At 48.0% G+C, this 19,274-nt stretch overlaps 1 protein-coding gene across 1 annotated transcript in view; it reads right to left on the reverse strand.

Annotated features, from left to right (window-relative positions):
- Positions 1-12,252, reverse strand: part of Naa25 (N-alpha-acetyltransferase 25, NatB auxiliary subunit) — a 46,043-nt gene extending 33,791 nt beyond the window's left edge. Inside the window, exons 1-3 of the mRNA XM_042669007.1 lie at positions 12,175-12,252; positions 2,402-2,487; positions 669-807 (exon numbers count right to left, since the gene is read on the reverse strand). Coding sequence (XP_042524941.1) covers positions 669-807; positions 2,402-2,487; positions 12,175-12,232 — 283 coding nt within the window. The 5' untranslated portion in view covers positions 12,233-12,252. The remainder of the gene's footprint in view (positions 1-668; positions 808-2,401; positions 2,488-12,174) is intronic.
- Between the last annotated feature and the right edge of the window lie 7,022 nt (positions 12,253-19,274).

Here is a 19,274-nt window from a genome sequence, read left to right on the forward strand (position 1 = left end):
CAGACTTTCTTTCCTAGATTGGCTTCAAACTGCAATCCTCAGATCTCAGCCACAGGCATGACCCACCAGCATCTGGCTGATACTGACTCTACTAGCTGTTGTTTGGCAGAAGCACAAAGTAGCTCAGATCGCCTCATTACATTTACAACATACAACAGCAACCAGGACCCGCTCTGTCTCCTTCCTAATTCTTTCCCCTAGTATTTCATTGTTAAATTGTTTTAGTTCCACTAGACTCGATACTCAGAGACATGAAATCTGGATATTGAGGTTCAAAGCCAGCCTTGGCAGGAAAGGTCAGTCCATGAGACTCTGACCCACAAAATTACCCAGGCAAAAGACAGAAGTAGAGGTGTGGCTCAAGTGACAGAGCGGAGTGCTCAAGCCCTGGTACTAGCACCAAAGTGAAAACAAGGGGAAAAGACTTCATTTAGCAAATCACAATGACACAAATAAACTCACTTAAAACTTCATTCCACTTCATGAAACCTAACTCTCGTAAATATATTTTCTGTTCAAGAGCTTCCATCAACAAGCCCTGGCTACTGTGTCAATCTAACTAGTTATCATGTAAATCATGGTTGATACCTAAACCAGACAAAGCAAATAGAGAAGTCCTCAGAAAAGGGGAAAGCCTATGCTTCACAGTGGAAAGAAAGCCAACATACGCCGATGCATCTCCCGGTAGAGAATGGTCAGTGCTTGGAGTGAGTTGTCATCTGTGGGCTCCAGAGCGGCCACTTCCTGAGCCAGAGTGAAAGCTTCCTCTTGCTTTCCAGTTCTCTGTAAACCAATTGCCTTTAGGACCTACCAGCAAGGAAAGAAATGTCAGTTTTGCTTGTTTTTTTTGAGGATGGGGGGGCAGTACTGTGGTTTGAACTAAGACCTTCATACTTGCTAGATAAGCAATCTACCACTTTAGCAATGTGTCCTACCAAATCCATTTTTAAAATGAAAAGCTGAGCTGGGTGCCAGTGGCTCATGCCTGTAATCCTAGCTACTCAGAGGCTGAGATCTGAGGATCATGGTTCAAAGCCAGCCCAGACAGCAAAGTCTGTGAGACTCTTATCTCCAATTAACCACTCAGAAAAAGCTAGAAGTGGCACTGTGGCTCAAGTGGTAGAACACTAGCCTTGAGCACAAAGAGGTTCAGAGACAGCTCCCAGGTCCTGAGTCAAGCTCCACCAAAAAAAGAAAAGGAAAAGCTGAGACAGGAGAAAGAAATGGAGAGTTCAAGGTCAATCCCTAAGGCAAGCTTATGTGGCAGTTTATGGATCAGCACAATCTTAAATTTAAACCTTAAATATGATATAATTTAAGATTTCTTCCTATTTGCTTAGTTTTTTGTTTTTTTGTTTTTTGGTCAGTTGTGGGGCTTGAACTCTAGGCCTGAGTGCTGTCCCTCAGCTCTTCAATTCAAGGCCAGAGCTCTACCACGTGAGCTACAATGCCACTTCTGGTTTTCTGGTGGTTTATTGGAGATAAGAGTTTCATGGACTTTCCTGCCCAGGCTGGCTTTGAACGGCAATCCTCAGATCTCAGCCTCCTGAGTAGCTAGGATTACAAGCGTGAGCTACTGGGGCCTGGCTATTTTTGTTTTTTGAGAGTAGTTTTTTGTTTGTTTGTTTGGGGGGGGCGCATTGTTTTGGGGATCAAACCTCGAGCCTTGTACATTCTAGACAAGCACAATACTTGCTGGTACCTTTGCTCAGGACTGCCTCCAACTCAAGATCCTCCTGTCCCCTAAGATTACAGGAGTGTACCAACTGCCAGACCTTAATTTAGTCATACTAAGAGTGTATAGTAGCCACATAGGGCATGCTATAAAATATTCTAAAAACGGCACAAATACTAAAGAGAGCAAACATCTCCTTCCTTTAAGGAACTTAAAAAAAAAAAAAAAAAAGCTGGAGATGTGGCTCAAGTGGTGGAGTATTTGCCTAGAAAGCTCAATGCAAATGTAAACAATCCCAAAGCTCCAAGTTCAAACTCCAGTACTCCCAAAAATAGTAATAGGGCTAGAAATGTGGTTTAGTGGTACAGTGCTTGCTTAGCATGCATGAAACCCTGGGTTCGATTCCTCAGTACCACATAAACAGAAAAAGCCAGAAGTGGTACTGTGGCTCAAGTAGTAGAGTGCTAGCCTTTAGCAAAAAGTAGCTCAGGACAAGGCCCAGGCCCTGAGTTCAAGCTCCAGGACTGGGGGAAAAAATAGTAATAATAATAGTCTTTAACTCCTTCATGGGAAGCAGGAAAGGTTTCTATTTCTCCCTCCTTTAACCTTATTTTTATACTTAAAAAACTTTGCTAAAATGAAAAAAAAAGTTGCAAAAAAGGAAAGGCCAATTAAGAATTACAAATATAACTATATATATGAACACTCGAGCTCAAAAAAACTTACCTTAGCACAGTGAAGATCCTTGTGTTTCTTCAACAATTTGTCTGCCTGCTGAATTGCCATTTTATTATTCCCATTATCAAGATAATCTACAAAGAGAAAATATGTTGTAGTCATTACATTCCTACAGCAAAAAATACAAAAAATGGGGGAGGGAGGTTGTTCACGTGGTAAAGGACCTGCTTAGCAAGCATGAGTCTCAGAGTTCAATTGCAATACTGAAAAAAAAGAACTAACCACCAGGTACTGGTGGCTCAAACCTGTAATTCTAGCTACCCAGGAGACAGATCTGAGGATCATGGTTCAAAGCCAGCCTAGGCAGGAAAGTCTGTGAGACCCTAATCTCTAGTTAACTACCAAAACAACGGAAGTGGAGTTGTAGCTCAAAGTGGTAGAGGCTAGCCTTTTACAAAAGACTCAGGGACAACACTCAGGTCCTGAGTTCAAGCCCCACGACCAACAAGAACAGCAAGAGTCCCATGTACTTCTTTTCTGTCCATGCTGGCTTCAAGCCAAGATTCTCAACTCTCAGCCCCCTGAGAAGTTAGGATCACAGGCATGAGCCACCACAGCTTATCTGACATACATATACAGTAGATTAACTTTCACTCAACCATATCCATAACCTTGTGTGACTAGGGCACGTACAGTATATTATTAGTAACCATAGCCCTCAACCTGTAGGTTAGATCTCGAGACCTGTTCATATAGCATAACCACACTGTGGCCTTATCACCTACATCTCCCTTGTCTACCACTCCCAAACTTTGTCACCACTGGGTGGAGAGGGAAGTCAAAGGGAAGGGGAATAAGCTCCTTTCTCAGGGTCTTCATCCCTGTCTCTTCATCTCTTCACCTAACTCCTGCTCTTCTTTCATATCTAAACTTATTGCAGACCCTAGGTCTGATCCAGTATGGCCAAAAGATGAAAATCAGTTGGGATTACAAACTCCTAAAAATTAGAATCTTGTCTGTGTTGTTCTCATTCCCTTACCTTCCCTGTGCCTAACTTATAATAAGTTCTAAGTTAATATGCAAGATGAAGAAAGGAATTTATCCTGGGCCCCACTGGCTCACATTGAGATCTGAGGACCAAGATTCAAAGCCAGCCTTGGCAGACAAATCTTATTTCCAATTAACCAGAAAAAGCTGGAAATGGAGGTGTATCTCAAGTGGTTGAGTGAAAAAGCTAAGCATAAGCATGTGAGCCTCTTAGTTCAAGCTCCAGTACCAGCATCAAAAAACAAAAGAAAAAGAAATAAATAAAAATAAATGCACAGGGGCTGGGAAGGTAGCTCAGGGGTAGAGTGCTTGCCTTGCATGCATGAGGCCCCTGGGTTCGATTCCTCAGTACCACATACACAGAAAAAGCTGGAAGTAGGTGCTATGGCTCAAGTGGTAGAGTGCTAGCCTTGAGCTGAAGAGCTCAGGACAGTGCCCAGGCCCAGAGTTCAAGCTCCACGACCAGCAAAAAAAAAAAAAAAAAAAAAAAAGCACAAAAAAATAAAGGATAAAGAAGAGGGCTGGGGGACTAGGAAGGTGGCTCAGTGGTAGAGCGCTTGCCTTGCATGCGTGAGACCCTGGGTTCCATTCCTCAGCACCACATAAGCAGAAAAAGCCAGATGTGGCGCTATGGCTAAAGTGGCAGAGTGCTAGCCTTCAGCAAAAGAAGCTCAGGGACAGTGCCCAGGCCCTGAGTTCAAGCCCTAGAACTGGCCAAAAAGAAAAAAGAGAGGGCTGGGAAGGTGGCTCAGTGGTAGAGTGCTTGCCTTGCATGCGTGAGGCTCTGGGTTCGATTCCCCAGCACCACATAAGCAAAAAGAAAAAGAGCCATAAGTGGCGCTGTGGCTCAAGTGGTAGAGCGCTAGCCTTGAGCTGAAGAGCTGAGGGAGAGCACCCAGGCCCAGAGTTCAGGCCCCACAACCGGACCCCCCCCCCCCAAAAAAAAAAAGCAAAGAAAAAAGAGAGTGATGCACTTATCTGTAAGATGATACAAAGTAGCTAAACAATACTTATTTGAGCAGAAAAAGAAAGTGGCTGAGAGAATCTTTCCTTTAATCCAACAAAGATGATAAGCAATGGCCAGGTACAGATGTACATGCCTGTAATTCCAGCACTTGGGAAGGGGAAGCAGAATAGAGTTCAAGCCCAGACTGGGCTACAAAAATAGTTCCAGCCCAGTCTGTGCTACATAAAGAGACCTTGACTGGAAAAAGGAAACAAAACACAAAGGGACCACACCAGGCAGCTCAATGCAAAGACTGGTGATACCTTTCAACTAATAAGGTAAAAATTTCAGAATGTTCTACTACCTTTTAAATGACAATACATGTCACTGTAAAAACAAAACAAAACACTATAAGGCTTAGCTGGGCTAGATGTGCGACTCAAGTGTGAGGGGAAAGGGAAAAAAAGACAAGTAAGCCAGGCACCAGTAGCTCACGCCAGTAATCCTAGCTACTAAGGAAACGGAGATCTGACAAATGCAGTTCAAAGCCAGCTGGGACAGACAAGTCTATGAGATTCTTATCTCCAATTAACAACCAGAAGTGGTGCTGTGGCTCAAAGTGGTAGCTAGCCATGACAGCCTTGAGCTAAAAAGCTCAGAGAGTGGCTAGGCCCTTAGTTCAAGCCCTCCCCCCCTCCCAACAACAACAACAACAAAGTGAGAGAGCAAGGCCTTGAGTTCAAGGTGAGTACTTTTAAAAAAAAAAAAAGCTTCCCCCAGCCCCCACTTCCCCCAGCCCCCGCCTCACTATTGAGGCTAGAACCCAGGACCTTGCACATGCCACCTGAGCACCCTACCACTAATCTCTGTCCCCATGACCGCCAAAAACAACAAAGAAAGTGAAGAAAAAAACAGGTTGTATGAAGTAATTTTTCTACAGAAAATCAAAAGTCTTCACTACCACAATACTTAGGGGAAACAGACAAAACTCATAAAGTTATTTTGCTTTTATGCCAGTCCTGGAATTTGAACTCTGGGCCTGGACATCGTCTCTGGGCTTTTTTTGCACAAGGCTAGCTAGCGCTATACCACTTGAGCCACAGCTCCACTTGCAGCTTTTTGCTGGTTAATTAGAGATAAGAGTCTTGTGGTTTCAAACCATAATCCTCAAACCTCTGCCTCTTGGGTAGAGGCATGAGCCACTGACGCCCAGCCAAAGATTTAATCATACTTAACAGGAAAGAAGTTCAGAATGAATATCGCCTTTGATTGAGGATGCAGGAGCTTTCATTAATGAGTAAAAGCAGAATAATTTGCTGACATTTGACCAGACACTCAAAGGAAAAATTCAAACTCACCAAAGTGATCATGTCAGTGGCTCATGCCTACAACGCATGATTTGAGGATCATGATTCAAAGCTAGCCTGGGCAGAAAAAGTCCATGAGACTCTTATCTCCAATTACATCAGAAAACAACTGGAACTGGCACTGTGGCTCAAAATGGTACAGTGCCAGCCTTGAGTGAAAGAGCTCAGGGACAGTGCCCAGGCCCTGAGTTCAAACTCCACAACTGCCCCCCGGCCCCCCCGACTCCAAAAAAAAAAAGTGATTGCTGTTGAAAAGACACTGCTAGGAATCATGCATCCCTGAACTAGGCTGGTCAAAGACTGGAGGTACAACAGCTAGACCAAGGATCTGTGCATGGGGCAGGGGTGCTAGTATGTATTTCTACTTTGAAATGTCACTATTCCTATTTTTTTTTTTATTTTTTTTTTGGGTCCGGTCATGGGGCCTGAACTCTGGGCCTGGGCGCTGTCCCTCAGCTCTTCAGCTCAAGGCTAGCGCTCTACCACTTGAGACACAGCGCCACTTCCGGCTTTTTTCTTTTTGCTTATGCGGTGCTGAGGAATCGAACCCAGGGCCTCATGCATGCAAGGCAAGCACTCTACCACTGAGCCACCTCCCCAGCCCTACTATTCCTATTTTGCAATTTGCTAACCTAGTAATTCCCATATTCTACAGTTGTTAAATCTAATACCAGGCTATCATTTTCACTTCCAATTGGTTAAAAAGTGGTGAGAGGGTACTTCATTTAACAGAATCAAACTTTTTTTGGGGGGGGTGTGAGACTTGAATTCAGGGCCTTGTGCACGGTCCCTGAGTTCTTTCTGTCAAGACTAGTACTCTATTACTATACATCACAGCACCTCTTACGGTTTTGCAGTCGTTAACTGGAGATAAGTCTTCTCCAGGAATTTCCTACCCAGACTAGCACTGAACCTCCATTTTCAGATCAGTCTCCTAAGTAGCAAGGAGCCACTCACATCTGGCTTAAAAATACTTTTAAATTAAGCTGGGCACCGGAGGCTCAAGCTTGTAATCCTAGCTATTCATGAGGCTGAGATATGAGGATTGTGGTTCAAAGCCAGCCCAGACAGGAAAGTCCATGAGACTCTTATCTCCAATAAACTACCAGAAAACCAGAAGTGACACTGTAAGCTCAGGGACAGTATTCAAGCCCCACAACCCACCAAAACAAACTAAAAAAATAAAATAAAATAAAAAAATTTTAAGTCATTGATGGTAGAAGAAAGTACCAAGTCATACAGGAGTACAAAAGCTAGTGGAGGGGTTGGGAAGGTGGCTCAGTGGTAGAGTGCTTGCCTCCCAAGCATGAGGCCCTGGGTCCGATTCCTCAGCACCACATCAACAGAAAAAGCTGGCAGTGGCGCTATGGCTCACATGGTAGAGCGCTCGCCTTGAACTGAAAAGCTCAGGGACAGCGCCTAAGGCCCATAGTTCAAGCCCCACGACCAACAACAAAAAAAGAACTAGTAGAAACTATATAGCACAATAGAACTATTTCAAAAAGTCAGCATGAAGCCGGGCGCGGGTGGCTCATGCCTGTAATCCTAGCTACTCAGGAGGCTGAGATCTGAGGATCGAAATTCAAAGCCAGCCCGGGCAGGAAAGACTCCTATCTCCAATAAACCACCAGAAAACGGGAAGTGGCGCTGTAGCTCAAGTGGTAGAGCACTTGCCTTGAGCTGGAAAGCTGAGGAACAGCACCCAGGCCCAGAGTTCAAGCCACATGACAGAAAAGAAAAGAAAAATACTATCTTGAAAGAGCTGAAGTATCAGGCAAGGTTTCCCACAGCTGTAAAATCCTAAGACACTTAGCAGCCAGTACCTATGATGTCTTAGAGAGTTAATGATGGTAAACTGAACTTGGTGAAGCACTGGGCTCTCCTGTGAGCATACTGGTGTTCAATCCCAGAGCTACAATCTATTGATACAACACAGGGTAAGCTAATCTCCTTGGCCTTCAGTTTCCTACAATGACCCCCAAAATTCCACCTAATAAGGCAGCCCAAGCGTAAGTAAGCACTCAATGGAATTACTCAACTTTTGAATGGACAAGCTCCATCATAGACCACCTTGTTTACTTGCTAGCCAGTAAACATTAGAACTCAAGGGTTAACAGTTGCTTAAGAATATTAATGGAGGGCTGGGAAGGTGGCTCAGTGGTAGAGCGCTTGCCTTGCATGCATGAGGCCCTGGGTTCGATTCCTCAGCACCACATAAGCAGAAAAAAAAAATCCGAAGTGGCGCTGTGTCTCAAGTGGTAGAGCGCTAGCCTTGAGCTGAAGAGCTGAGGGACAGCGCCCAGGCCCAGAGTTCAGGCCCACAACCGGACCCAAAAAAAAAAGGAATATTAATGGATGGGCGCAGGTGGCTCATGCCTGTAATCCTAGCTACTCAGGAGGCTGAGATCTGAGGACCGCAGTTCAAAGCCAGCCCAGGCAGGAAAGTCCATGAGACTCTTATCTCCAATAAACCACCAGAAAACTGGAAGTGGTGCTGTGGCTCAAGTGGTAGAGCACTCCCCTTGAGCTGAAGAGCTCAGGGACAGTGCCCAAGCCCAGAGTTCAACCCCTGTGACTAACAACAACAACAAAAAAAAAAACAAGAGTATTAATATGTTTAAACAACAGAAGTCTGAAGTTCAGAATCAAAAGTGCTGTAGTCGCTTGCTGGGCAATAGTGGCTCATGTGTGTAATCTACCAACTCAGGACACTGAAATCTGAGGATCAAGGTTCAAAGCCAGCCCTAACAAGAAAGTCCATGAGGCTCTTTATTTCCTATTACTCACCCCAAAAAAGCCAGAAATGAAGCTAAGCCTTGAGCAAAAAGACCTCAGACAGTGCCATGAGTTCAAGTCACAGGACTGGCACTTCCCCCACCAAAAAAAAATGCTATAGTCTGTTCTCTTTCTTTCCCTATTCTTGCCCATTTCTATTAATCGCTTTAGAGTTCCTAAAGAAAGCCTCTTCTAATCCTCTTCCCTTGTTGACAATGAAAGTTACATAACTGTGACTTCTGTTTTGAGAATACATGTCACTTCAAGAAAATGTGTTTAGCAGTGTGAAATGGTGCTTTTTATTAGACAGCTCAAAAACACTATTAATTGCAAATGAATATGGAACCAAAGGCATTTTTTTGTTCTCAAGAACTTTAAGAATTCAATTATTCTTTTTTTTTTTTTTTTGGGGGGGGGGGGGGGGGGGGTCCGGTCATGGGGCCTGAACTCTGGGCCTGAGCGCTGTCCCTCAGCTCTTCAGCTCAAGGCTAGCACTCTACCACTTGAGTCACAGCGCCACTTCCGGCTTTTTTTTTTCTTTTTGCTTATGTGGTGCTGAGGAATCGAACCCAGGGCCTCTGGCATGGAAGGCATGCGCTCTACCACTGAGCCACCTTCCCAGCCCAAGAATTCAATTATTCTTAAAAGTACTTTTTTTTTTTTTTTGGGTCTGGTTGTGGGGCCTGAACTCTGGGCCTGGGCGCTGTCCCTCAGCTCGTCAGCTGAAGGCGAGTGCTCTACCACTTGAGCCACAGCGCCACTTCCGGCTTTTTTCTTTTTGCCTATGTGGTGCTGAGGAATCGAACCCAGGGCCTCATGCATGCAAGGCAAGTGCTCTACCACTGAGCCACCTTCCCAGCCCTGATTTCAAGTTTTCCAAACTGTCAAAAAAAAAAAAAAGTCTGTAGGCTGAGATCTAAGGATTGAAGTTTGAAGCCAGTCCAGGCAGAAAAAACATCCCTGAAACTCTATTTCTAATACAGCAGCAAAATGCTGGAAGTAGAGATGTGGTTCAAGTGGCAGAGTACTAGCTTTACACTAACAAACTAAGAGAGAGTGCGTCCCAAGTGCAAGCCCTAGTACCAGCACTCCCCAAAAATTAAAGGGGCAGAAACATGAATCCCCCCAAACAATGTGTAACGAGTAAATGGAAAATTCCATATAAAAGGCCAAGAATATTAAATACATTAATGAAAACACTAAGAATGGGGACTTACGTGTATTCTCTACACTTTATTGTTACCCACCTCACAGAATTGTTACTGGGATCAGATGTGAGAGGACTCAATCACGCAAAAAAAAAAAAAAGCAGGATCCACTGAGCCAGAAACACGAACACCCACAACCCCAACAATGCTCACACACACACACTCACAACACCAACAGTGCTCACACACACTTACAACACTGAGTCTTCACACTCACAACACCGACAGTCCTCACACACACACTGACAGTCCTCACAAACACCTACTCCTCACACACACACACAACACCGACAGTTCACACACACACAACACCGACAGTCCTCACACACACAACACCGACAGTCCTCACACTCACAACACCGACAGTCCAAACACACAACACTGACTCCTCACACACACACGACAGTCCACATACACACACCGACAGTCCACACACACACTCACAACACCGACAGTCCACACACACAACACGGACAGTCCACACACACAACACCGACTCCTCACACACACACACACACACACACACCGACAGTCCTCACACACACACAACACCGGCAGTCCACACACACACACACACACACCGGCAGTCCACACACACATACACAACACCGACAGTCCTCACACACACACACCAACAGTCCTCACACACTCACAACACCGACAGTCCACACACACACACACACACACACACACAACACTGACAGTCCACACACACCGACAGTCCTTACACACACAACACCGACAGTCCTCACACACACACACAAAATCGACAGTCCTCACACTCACAACACTGACAGCCCTCACACACACACACCGACAGTCCACATACTCACACAACACCAACAGTTCTCACACTCACATGACAGTCCTCACACACACACACACAACACCGACAGTCCTCACACACACACACAACACCGACAGTCCACACACTCACACCGACAGTCCCCACACACTCACAACACGGACAGTCCACACACACACCAACTCCTCACACACACACACACCGACAGTCCTCACACACAACACCGACTCCTCACACACAAACACCGACAGTTCACACACACACACAACACCGACAGTCCTCACACACTCACAACACCGACTCCTCACACACACACATCGACAGTCCTCACACACACACAATACCGACAGTCCTCACACACAACACCGACAGTCCTCACACTCACACACAACACCGACAGTCCTCACACACTCACAACACCGACAGTCCTCACACACTCACAACACCGACAGTCCTCACACACACTCACAACACCGACAGTCCACACACACACCAACAGTCCACACACACAACACCGACAGTCCTCACACACACACAACACCGACAGTCCACATACACCGACAGTCCTCACACACACACCAACAATCCACACACACTCACAACACCGTCAGTCCTCACTCACACACCGACAGTCCTCACGCACACACACACACCGACAGTCCTCACACACACACACACCGACAGTCCTCACGCACACTCACACACCGACAGTCCTCACACACACACACACACACACACCGACAATGCTCATCACTGAACCTTCTGAGACCTACCTTTGCAAAAACCTTTGACCTTGAGGCTTCGCCCCCACTGAGAGCCCCCCGTCTGAGGGGAAGGAAATGGGGGGCGACTGGCGACAGACGACCCCGCTGCTGGGCGGCCGCCTCGCACTCAACTCAGGGTGGGCGCCTGAGGTCGTGGCTTCGCGGTTCCAATCCAGATCTACCTTAAAGCCCGCGGGGACGAGGCCGGGCGGGGACGAGGCCGGGCGGGGACGAGGCCGGGCGGGCCGGGGGGCGGCGGCCGGGGGGCGGCGGCCGGGGGCGGCCCGGGGGAGCCGCGCGGGCGCCGGGCCCGCCACCCCGCCACCCCGCCCCGCGCCCCCCGCGTGCGCCGAGCAGCTGTTTCCCCGCCCGCAGCTCCGCGCCCGGCGTCCCGGCGCCCGGGCCTCGCCGGGGTGACCTTGCGCCCCGCCCCGCGTGGACCTCCGTGTCTCCACGTGCACCCCAGCCCGGCTCACCGACAGCCCCCCAGGCCCAGGCCCCGTGCGTTCGCGCTCTCCTCCCCCGGGGCCGGGCAGCCGGCACCACCCGCTCCCGGAACCGGTCTCCCTGGCGGGGACACGCCGGGCGTTCCCGGGAGCGGCCGTTAGCCTCGCAGCCCGCGGGCGGCGCGGGCCCCGGCGCAGGGCGCGCCCCGAGCGGCCTTCCTGTCAGACCCGCCGCGCCGAGGCGCGCCGCGGCCCGGGCCGCGCCGCTGCCGACCGGGGGCTCCGCCGAGCCGGGCCGGAGACTACGCGAGGCCGCCGCTGCGGCCTAGCTGCCCGCGCGGCCCGCCCCCTCGGCTGCCCGCTCCGCGCGCACGCTCCCTCAGCACCCCTCCCGGGCCCTGGCCCCGGGCAGGGCAGGCCTCGGCGTGACGGGCTGCTGACCAGGCTGGCCCCAGGCACTCACCGTAAATGGGCCGGAGGCGCCTGTCGTTAGGGTCCTGCACATGGCCCCGCGTCGCCATGATGACAAGCGCAGAACCGCAGTGCGCACGCGCCGGTCGGGCCCCCGGGAAGGGGCTGTTAAAGGGCCAGCGTCGATCCGGCCGCGGTATCGCGATAGTCGAGGGGCTGGGGCCGAGACTATGCGTGCGTGCGCGCGCAGGAGCGGAAGTGCTCCCCAACCCGTCTCCCGTGCCCGGCGCCCCTCTAATCCGTCCCGCTCAGGGAGATCAGCTGACCAGTGGGAAACGCGGAAGAAGAGGAGAAAGACCTGGGCCGAAGTCAGGGCCGGGCCGGCCCCGCCTCTTTATCCCCTGGGACCTCTGTCCCGAAGAACCAGTTCGACCGGCCTCTCTCCAATGGCATTTGCTACGCAGTGCGGCGGGATCGAAGCCCGGGCTAGGCGAGCCGGCTTGCACGCCACCACCGGGCCACCTGCCCAGCCCCAACGCCCTTAAAACACGAAACGAAACCAAAAGCCGGGCTTGGATTAACTGTTGAGTTGTTGAGGAAAGGGAAATCCTCAGGAACCCTGACCCCAGGAAAGTACGGAAAAGAGGGCGGAGGGCCCCCTCGCCCGGGGCCCAGCCACCCTGGGGGTGCCTCACGTGGACACTAGGTTACGCTGGGGGCTCACCCCGGTCATCCTAGCTACACCGGACTCAGATCTGAGGACCAAGGTTCGAGGCCAACCTGAGCAGGGAAATCTGTGAGAGACTCTGATCTTTCCTAACCCGCTTATCTCCAGTGAACTACTAGGAAGCCCGAAGTGGAGCGCTGGCTAGTGCTTGCCTTGCACGCATGAGGTCCTGGGTTCGATTCCTCAGCACCACATAAGCAGAAAAAGCCGGAAGTGGCGCTCTGACTCAAGTGGTAGAGCGCTAGCCTTGAGTTAGAGCCCCAGCTTTGGAGGGATAAAAAGCCCAGGTTAGACTGGGAATGTGGCTTAGTGGTAGAGTGCTCGCCTAGCATGAATGAAGCCCTGGCTTCCATTCCTCAGTACCACATACACAGAAAAAGCCAAAAGTGGTGCTGTGGCTCAAGTGGTAGAGTGCTAGCCTTGAGCAAAAGAAGCTCAGGACAGTGCCCAAGGCCTGAGTTCAAGCCCCAGAACTGGCAAAAAAAAAAAAAAAGTTCATCTCACAGGCCCTGAATTCAAGACCCAGGGTGACACAGTAAATAAATAAATAAAACTTTGCTTAAGCTGGGCATCGGTGGCTCACGCCTGTAAGCCTAGCTACCCAGGAAGCTGAGATCTGAGGATCATGGCAGGCCCGGGCAAGCAAGAAAGAAAATGCAAGCAGAAACAGCTGGAAGTGGTGCTGTGGCTCAAGTGGTAGAGTGCTAGCCTTGAGCTGAAGAGCTGAGGGACAGCGCCCAGGCCCAGAGTTCAGGCCCCATGACAGGAAAAAAGAAAAACAAAACCAAACAACCCTTTTGCTCACTCTGGCTGAGGTTATTGGGAAACATTTAAATATTCCCCAAGATAAAGGTTATCAGACAAAACACAGTGTAACATTGGGAACATACTCATACATTATTATTTATCTGAAATTCAAATTCAGTTCGATGTCCTGTATTTTTGTTTGCTAAATCTGGTCATTCTATCTCAGGGAGAATGTCACGGTCACCATACTAACCAACAAGGAAGGAAGGGTGGGAGCCTCAAGTAAGTTGACCCCTGGATCTCTCTGAGAGGAAGTGACCAGGTATGACCTGGCTGAGCTGGGAGTGGAGGGAGGAGACCTGGGGTTCACCTTTGGTGCAAGTGAGAGATGGAGGGGGCAGGGAATGTGGCTCAGTGGTAGCGTGCCTGCCTAGCGTGCATGAAGACCTGGGTTCAATTCCTCAGTATCACAAACACAGAAAAAGCTGGAAGTGGCACTGTGGCTCAAGTGGTAGCATCCTAGCCTTGAGCAAAAGAAGCTCAGGGACAGCGCCCAGGCCCTGAGCTCAAGCCCTAGGACTAGTAAAAGAGAGGGGGTGGGGAAGGGGAGGGAGGGAGAGAGAGAGATGGGGGAGTCACCTGGAATTTTCAAAATTTTCCCAGAATGGAAAAACACAGCACCCTGCGGAGGGGGTCACGGGAGGCGCCTGGCAAGGGCTGCTGCTGTCGCGTTACTCAGCTCTGTTTTTAGGTTACCTTTGTTGGCACAGCACCAGAGAAATGCTGGCAGGCTGGGCATAGGCTCCCTTCACTTGGCCAGGCCAGAACATGGTGTGGACCTGCTGACAGAAACTTCTGGAACCTGAGGTTAGCACCCTTAGTGGAATATATTTCCTTGTATGCTGGAAGCCAGTTTAACCTCCAGGTAGGAGGAATTGGTCCTTCTCTTCTCCCATTTCTCTCCCTTGTTCTCAGAGCCTAGGAATGAAGCAAGGTTGCAGCTCAGAGCCTGTCCTCTGCTCCCTGGATGGCAGCCTCCACGCCTTGGAAAGGGCTGAGTCATTTCAAGTCATTCCAGTCAAAAGAACCAAGGAGCTTGAAACTCTGAGAGAAAGTATTATGGGGTGGTGCTTGCTCAACATGCATCAGGTATTCCCATTTTCTCAACTTAATCCTGGCAAGTATGCACTTCATTCAGAGGCAGATATGCTCTGGGGAGAAGCTTTCTCCCTGTGCTTCAACTGCTGGGGACATGGTGGTGGTTCTAGATCTCTCCACCAATAACTCTTCTGGTTTTCTCTGCAGCCTTTATTTTTGTGCCAGTACTAGGACTAGATCTCAGAGTCTTATGCCCTTGGGTAGTATTTTTTCACTCAAGGCTTGTATTCTATTACTTGAGCCACTGTCCCTTCTTTGTTTGTTTGTTTGTTTGTTTTTACATCTCCACTTTTATTTTGGCTTTTTGGCGGTTAATGGGAGATACGCTGCTTAGTGGTAGAGTGCTCGCCTAGCATGCAGGAAGCCCTGGGTTCCATTCCTCAGAACCATATAAAGAGAAAAAGCCAGAAGTGGTGCCATGGTTTAAGTGGTAGAGTACTAGCCTTGAGCAAAGGAAGCTCAGGAACAGTGCCCAGGTCCTGAATTCAAGGCCCAGGACTGAGAAGAAACAAAGAAAAAGAAAGAAAGAAAGAAAGAGGAAGGAAGGGCAGGGCAAGGAAGGGAATTACAGATTCTTGTCGGGGCTGGTTTTGAATCATGATCCTCAGATCTCAGCCTCCTGAGTAGCTAGGATTATTGATGTGAGCCACCAGCGCCTGGCTAGTTTCCTGCACTTTTGACAGAATTAACAACAGTGCTGACTCTGAAATCGAATCGATTCCACTTCAAACCCAGGCTCTAACATCTATTGACTGTGGCCTCCTAAGCAAGTGACTAGAAAGCCCTGAACTTCATCTGCAAAATATAACAAAGGACCCTACCTCATACAGCCAAAGAATAGACTCTGGTCCTGGTCCATATAAAGAAACAGACACACACAGACAGACATGATAGTGCAGCCCTGTAATTCCAGTACTCAGGCTGTGGCAGGAGGATTATGGGTTTGAGGAAAGACTGAGTTACATAATGACATGCTGTCTCATGAAGAAGGAAGAAGGAAACAGGAGGAGGAGGAAGAAGAGAGAAAAGATTTTATCTTTTCTTTTCTTTTTTTTTTTTTTTGTACTGGGGATCGAACCCAGGACAATGCGCTTGCTAGGCAAGCGCTTTGCCACTGAGCTACATCCCAGCCCAAGAAAAGATTTTTAAAAAGCACAAAGGAAGAAAGCATTAGCTGGGTATTGGTGACTCATCTCTATAATCCTAGATCTCAGGAGATTGAGATCTGAGGATCACAGTTCAGAGCCAGCCCAGGTAGACAAATCTAAGAGCCCTATCTCCAATTAACCAGAAAAAGCCATAACTGTTGGCATGACTCAAGTGGTAGAACACCAGCAGTGAGCAAAAAAGCTGAGCAAGAGCTTGAGACTCTGAGTTCAAGGCCCAGGACTGAAAAAAAAAAAAAAAGTACAGGCAGATCAAAGCAGAGAGCTACAGAACTGAAAACTATAAGTTGAGATAAATTTTAGATATGGTCTTGATTTTACCAGTAGTTGAAGGAGTGAATTTTTCCCAGCAGAAAAAAAGAGGATGGGGCCAGGTGCTGGCGGTTCATTGCTGTAATCCTAGCTATCTGACGCTGAGATCTGAGGAGTGAGCTTCTAAGCCAGCCAGAGCTGCAAAGTGTATGAAACTCTTATCTCCAATTAACTGCAGCACAAGAGCAAATGGGGGGGGGGGGGGGGGGGGGGAGAGCACTTTCAGGCTCAATCCTTTTTGCTGTAGCTTCGCACTTCCAATTCTATCCACCAGATGGCACACAAGTTCCAAGTTGATCATACCATTTTCCACATGAAAGGAATGTCTCATTTTGTTTTTCCTGTTTAAGAAAACAGAATATTAATGTCATATGTTATACATTACCAATCATTATTATCATATATAACATCTATATATCTTTGATACTCTAATTTCAAATATAATGTTGTTATATTTTAATAATTTTACTCATCTTTATCCAGGTATAATTTATATCATAACATTCACCTGTTTTTGTTTGGAATTTATTTTTTAGTACCCGTCCTGGGGTTTGAACTCAGGGTCTGGGCACGGTCCCTGAGTCTTTTCATTCAAGGCTAGAGCTCTACCATTTGAACCACAGCTCTACTTCCAACTTTTTGGTGGTTAATCGGAGATAAGAATCTCACAGATTATCCTTCCTGGGCTGGCTTCAAATCACAATCCTTAGACCTCAGCCCCCTGAGTAGCTGGGGTTACAAGTGTGATCCACCAGCGCTCAGCACTGTTTCCATTCTTAACACGTGAATCTTTGTCTTGTTTTGTTTTTTTGTTTGTTTTTTGTTTTTCTGGGTCTGGTCGTGGGGCCTGAACTCTGGGCCTGGGGGCTGTCCCTCAGCTCTTCAGCTCAAGGCTAGCGGTCTACCACTTGAGCCATAGTGCCACTTCCGGCTTTTTTTCTTTTTGCTTATGCGGTGCTGAGGAATCGAACCCAGGGCCTCAGGCATGCAAGGCAAGTGCTCTACCACTGAGCCACCTTCCCAGCCCCAACACGTGAATCTTTGATCCATTTGGAATGTGTTTCCTTACAAATAGTGAAATGGAGCTCCAGTTTTATTTGCACTAACCCTTCCCACTGTAGAATCCATCTTTCACGAAGCACACAATGCCATATTTACCAGATTTTTAACTTGCGCATGTATTTCTGTGTAGTGGTAGAATAGCTTTCAGGCTCCAATCAAGGACCCAAACCAGGAGCTACAAGTAAGGAGTCCACAGAGCTAGTTGGCATGTGCGCTCTGAGCCTGAGCTTTCTCTGTGCAGCCTTGAACTGCTGCCTCTGGGTAAAACTGGTCAGTTACTTGAAACTGCCGGAGGCCAAGAAGAAGGAGACCCTCCAATCCAGACGAAGAGGCCCTGGGACAGCACTACTGCCTTAGAGGCAGGTATTGGGTATGATAAAGCCTAAGAGATAAGGGATTAAAAGAGCCAGAAAAACTACAAACTAACCCTGAAATTTATAAGTGCACCTGACCTAGAATAGCCTAGAAGATCTTGAAAAACAGCAAAGTATAAGGTGACTTACATGACCAGATATCATGGCAATGTAAGTTACAGCCATTCAGACAACATCAACGTGGAATAAAGATAAACACAGAGGTAGAGAGAGTCCAGAAATGGATTCCATATATATGGCAGGAGCCCAAGTGCAAGGCAGTGGGTAAAGGAAGGAATGTTTCTCCCGGTATGTGCTCCATTGGGATTTATCTTTAAAAACTAGGCAGCCAGGTGTTGGTGGCTCACACCTGTATTCCTAGCTACCCAGGAGGCTGTGATCTGAGGATTCCAGTTCAAAGCCAGCCCAGGTGGGCAGAAAAGCCTGTGAGAATCTTATCTCCAATTCAGTACTAAAAATGAAAACAAAACTGGAAGTGGAGCTGTGGCTCAAGAGGTAGAGCACTGGACTTGAATGAAAAAATGCTCAGGGACAGTGCCCAAGCCCTGAGTTCGAATCCCAGGACTGACACACGAAATAAAAAAATTAAATTATAATGAAACAGGGCCACAATGGGATGTCCTTAGGTGGGTTTGATCCTGAGCAGTGCAAAAAACAAGAAAAGGACACACTATACACACTACACACATATAAACTTAAATATAAAGAGACAATAGTAGCTCAGTGCTTGTGGCTCATGTCTGTAATTCTAGCTTATTCAGGAGTTTGAAACCTGAAGGGGTTTGGGGTTCCACAGGACTGTCTCTCCAATTAAACAGCAAAAGGCCAAGCTGTGGTTGTGGCTCTGGGGTGGAGCCCCAGCCATGGAGCAAACAAACTAAGCTGAACAAGGCAGTGCGGGGCCCTGAGCTCAAGCCTTGAGATGAGCAATAAATAAACATTCAGGTAGGTCAGCCTTGACAATTTGAAAAATGTGTCGGGGCTGGGAAGGTGGCTCAGTGGTAGAGCACATGCCTTGCATGCATGAGGCCCTGGGTTCGATTCCTCAGCACCACATAAGCAAAAAGAAAAAAAGGTAGAAGTGGCACTGGGGCTCAATGGTAGAGCACTAGCCTTGAGCTGAAGAGCTGAGGGACAGCGCCCAGGCCCAGAGTTCAGGCCCCATGACCGGACCCCCCCCCCCCCAAAAAAAAAAAAAAAAGAAAAATGTGTCTATTATTCATTTTCCTTTAATTGCTCATTAAAGTCAAGGTGCATTCCAACTTAACCAAACACAGCAATTACTCTCAAACTTTTAATTTTATTTTTTTGCTGGGCCTGGGGCTTGAACTCAGGGCCTGGGTGCTGTCCCTGAGCTCTTTTGCTCACAGCTAGTACTCCACCCCTTTGAGCCACAGCTCCACTTCTGGCTGTTTTTGTGGATCATAAGAGTCTCACAGGGACTTTCCTACCCAGGCTGGCTTTGAACCATGATCCTCAGATCTTGGCCTCCTGAGTAGCTAGGATGACAGGTATGACCCACCAGCTTTACTCTCAGACTTTTAAAATGTAACTTCTGTGATGCCACCCCAGAAATATTTATTCATTTATTTATTCATTTATTTTT

This window comes from Dipodomys spectabilis, unplaced genomic scaffold (assembly GCF_019054845.1).
Source record: "Dipodomys spectabilis isolate Male_0828 unplaced genomic scaffold, ASM1905484v1 ptg000480l, whole genome shotgun sequence".
Taxonomy (NCBI): domain Eukaryota; kingdom Metazoa; phylum Chordata; class Mammalia; order Rodentia; family Heteromyidae; genus Dipodomys; species Dipodomys spectabilis.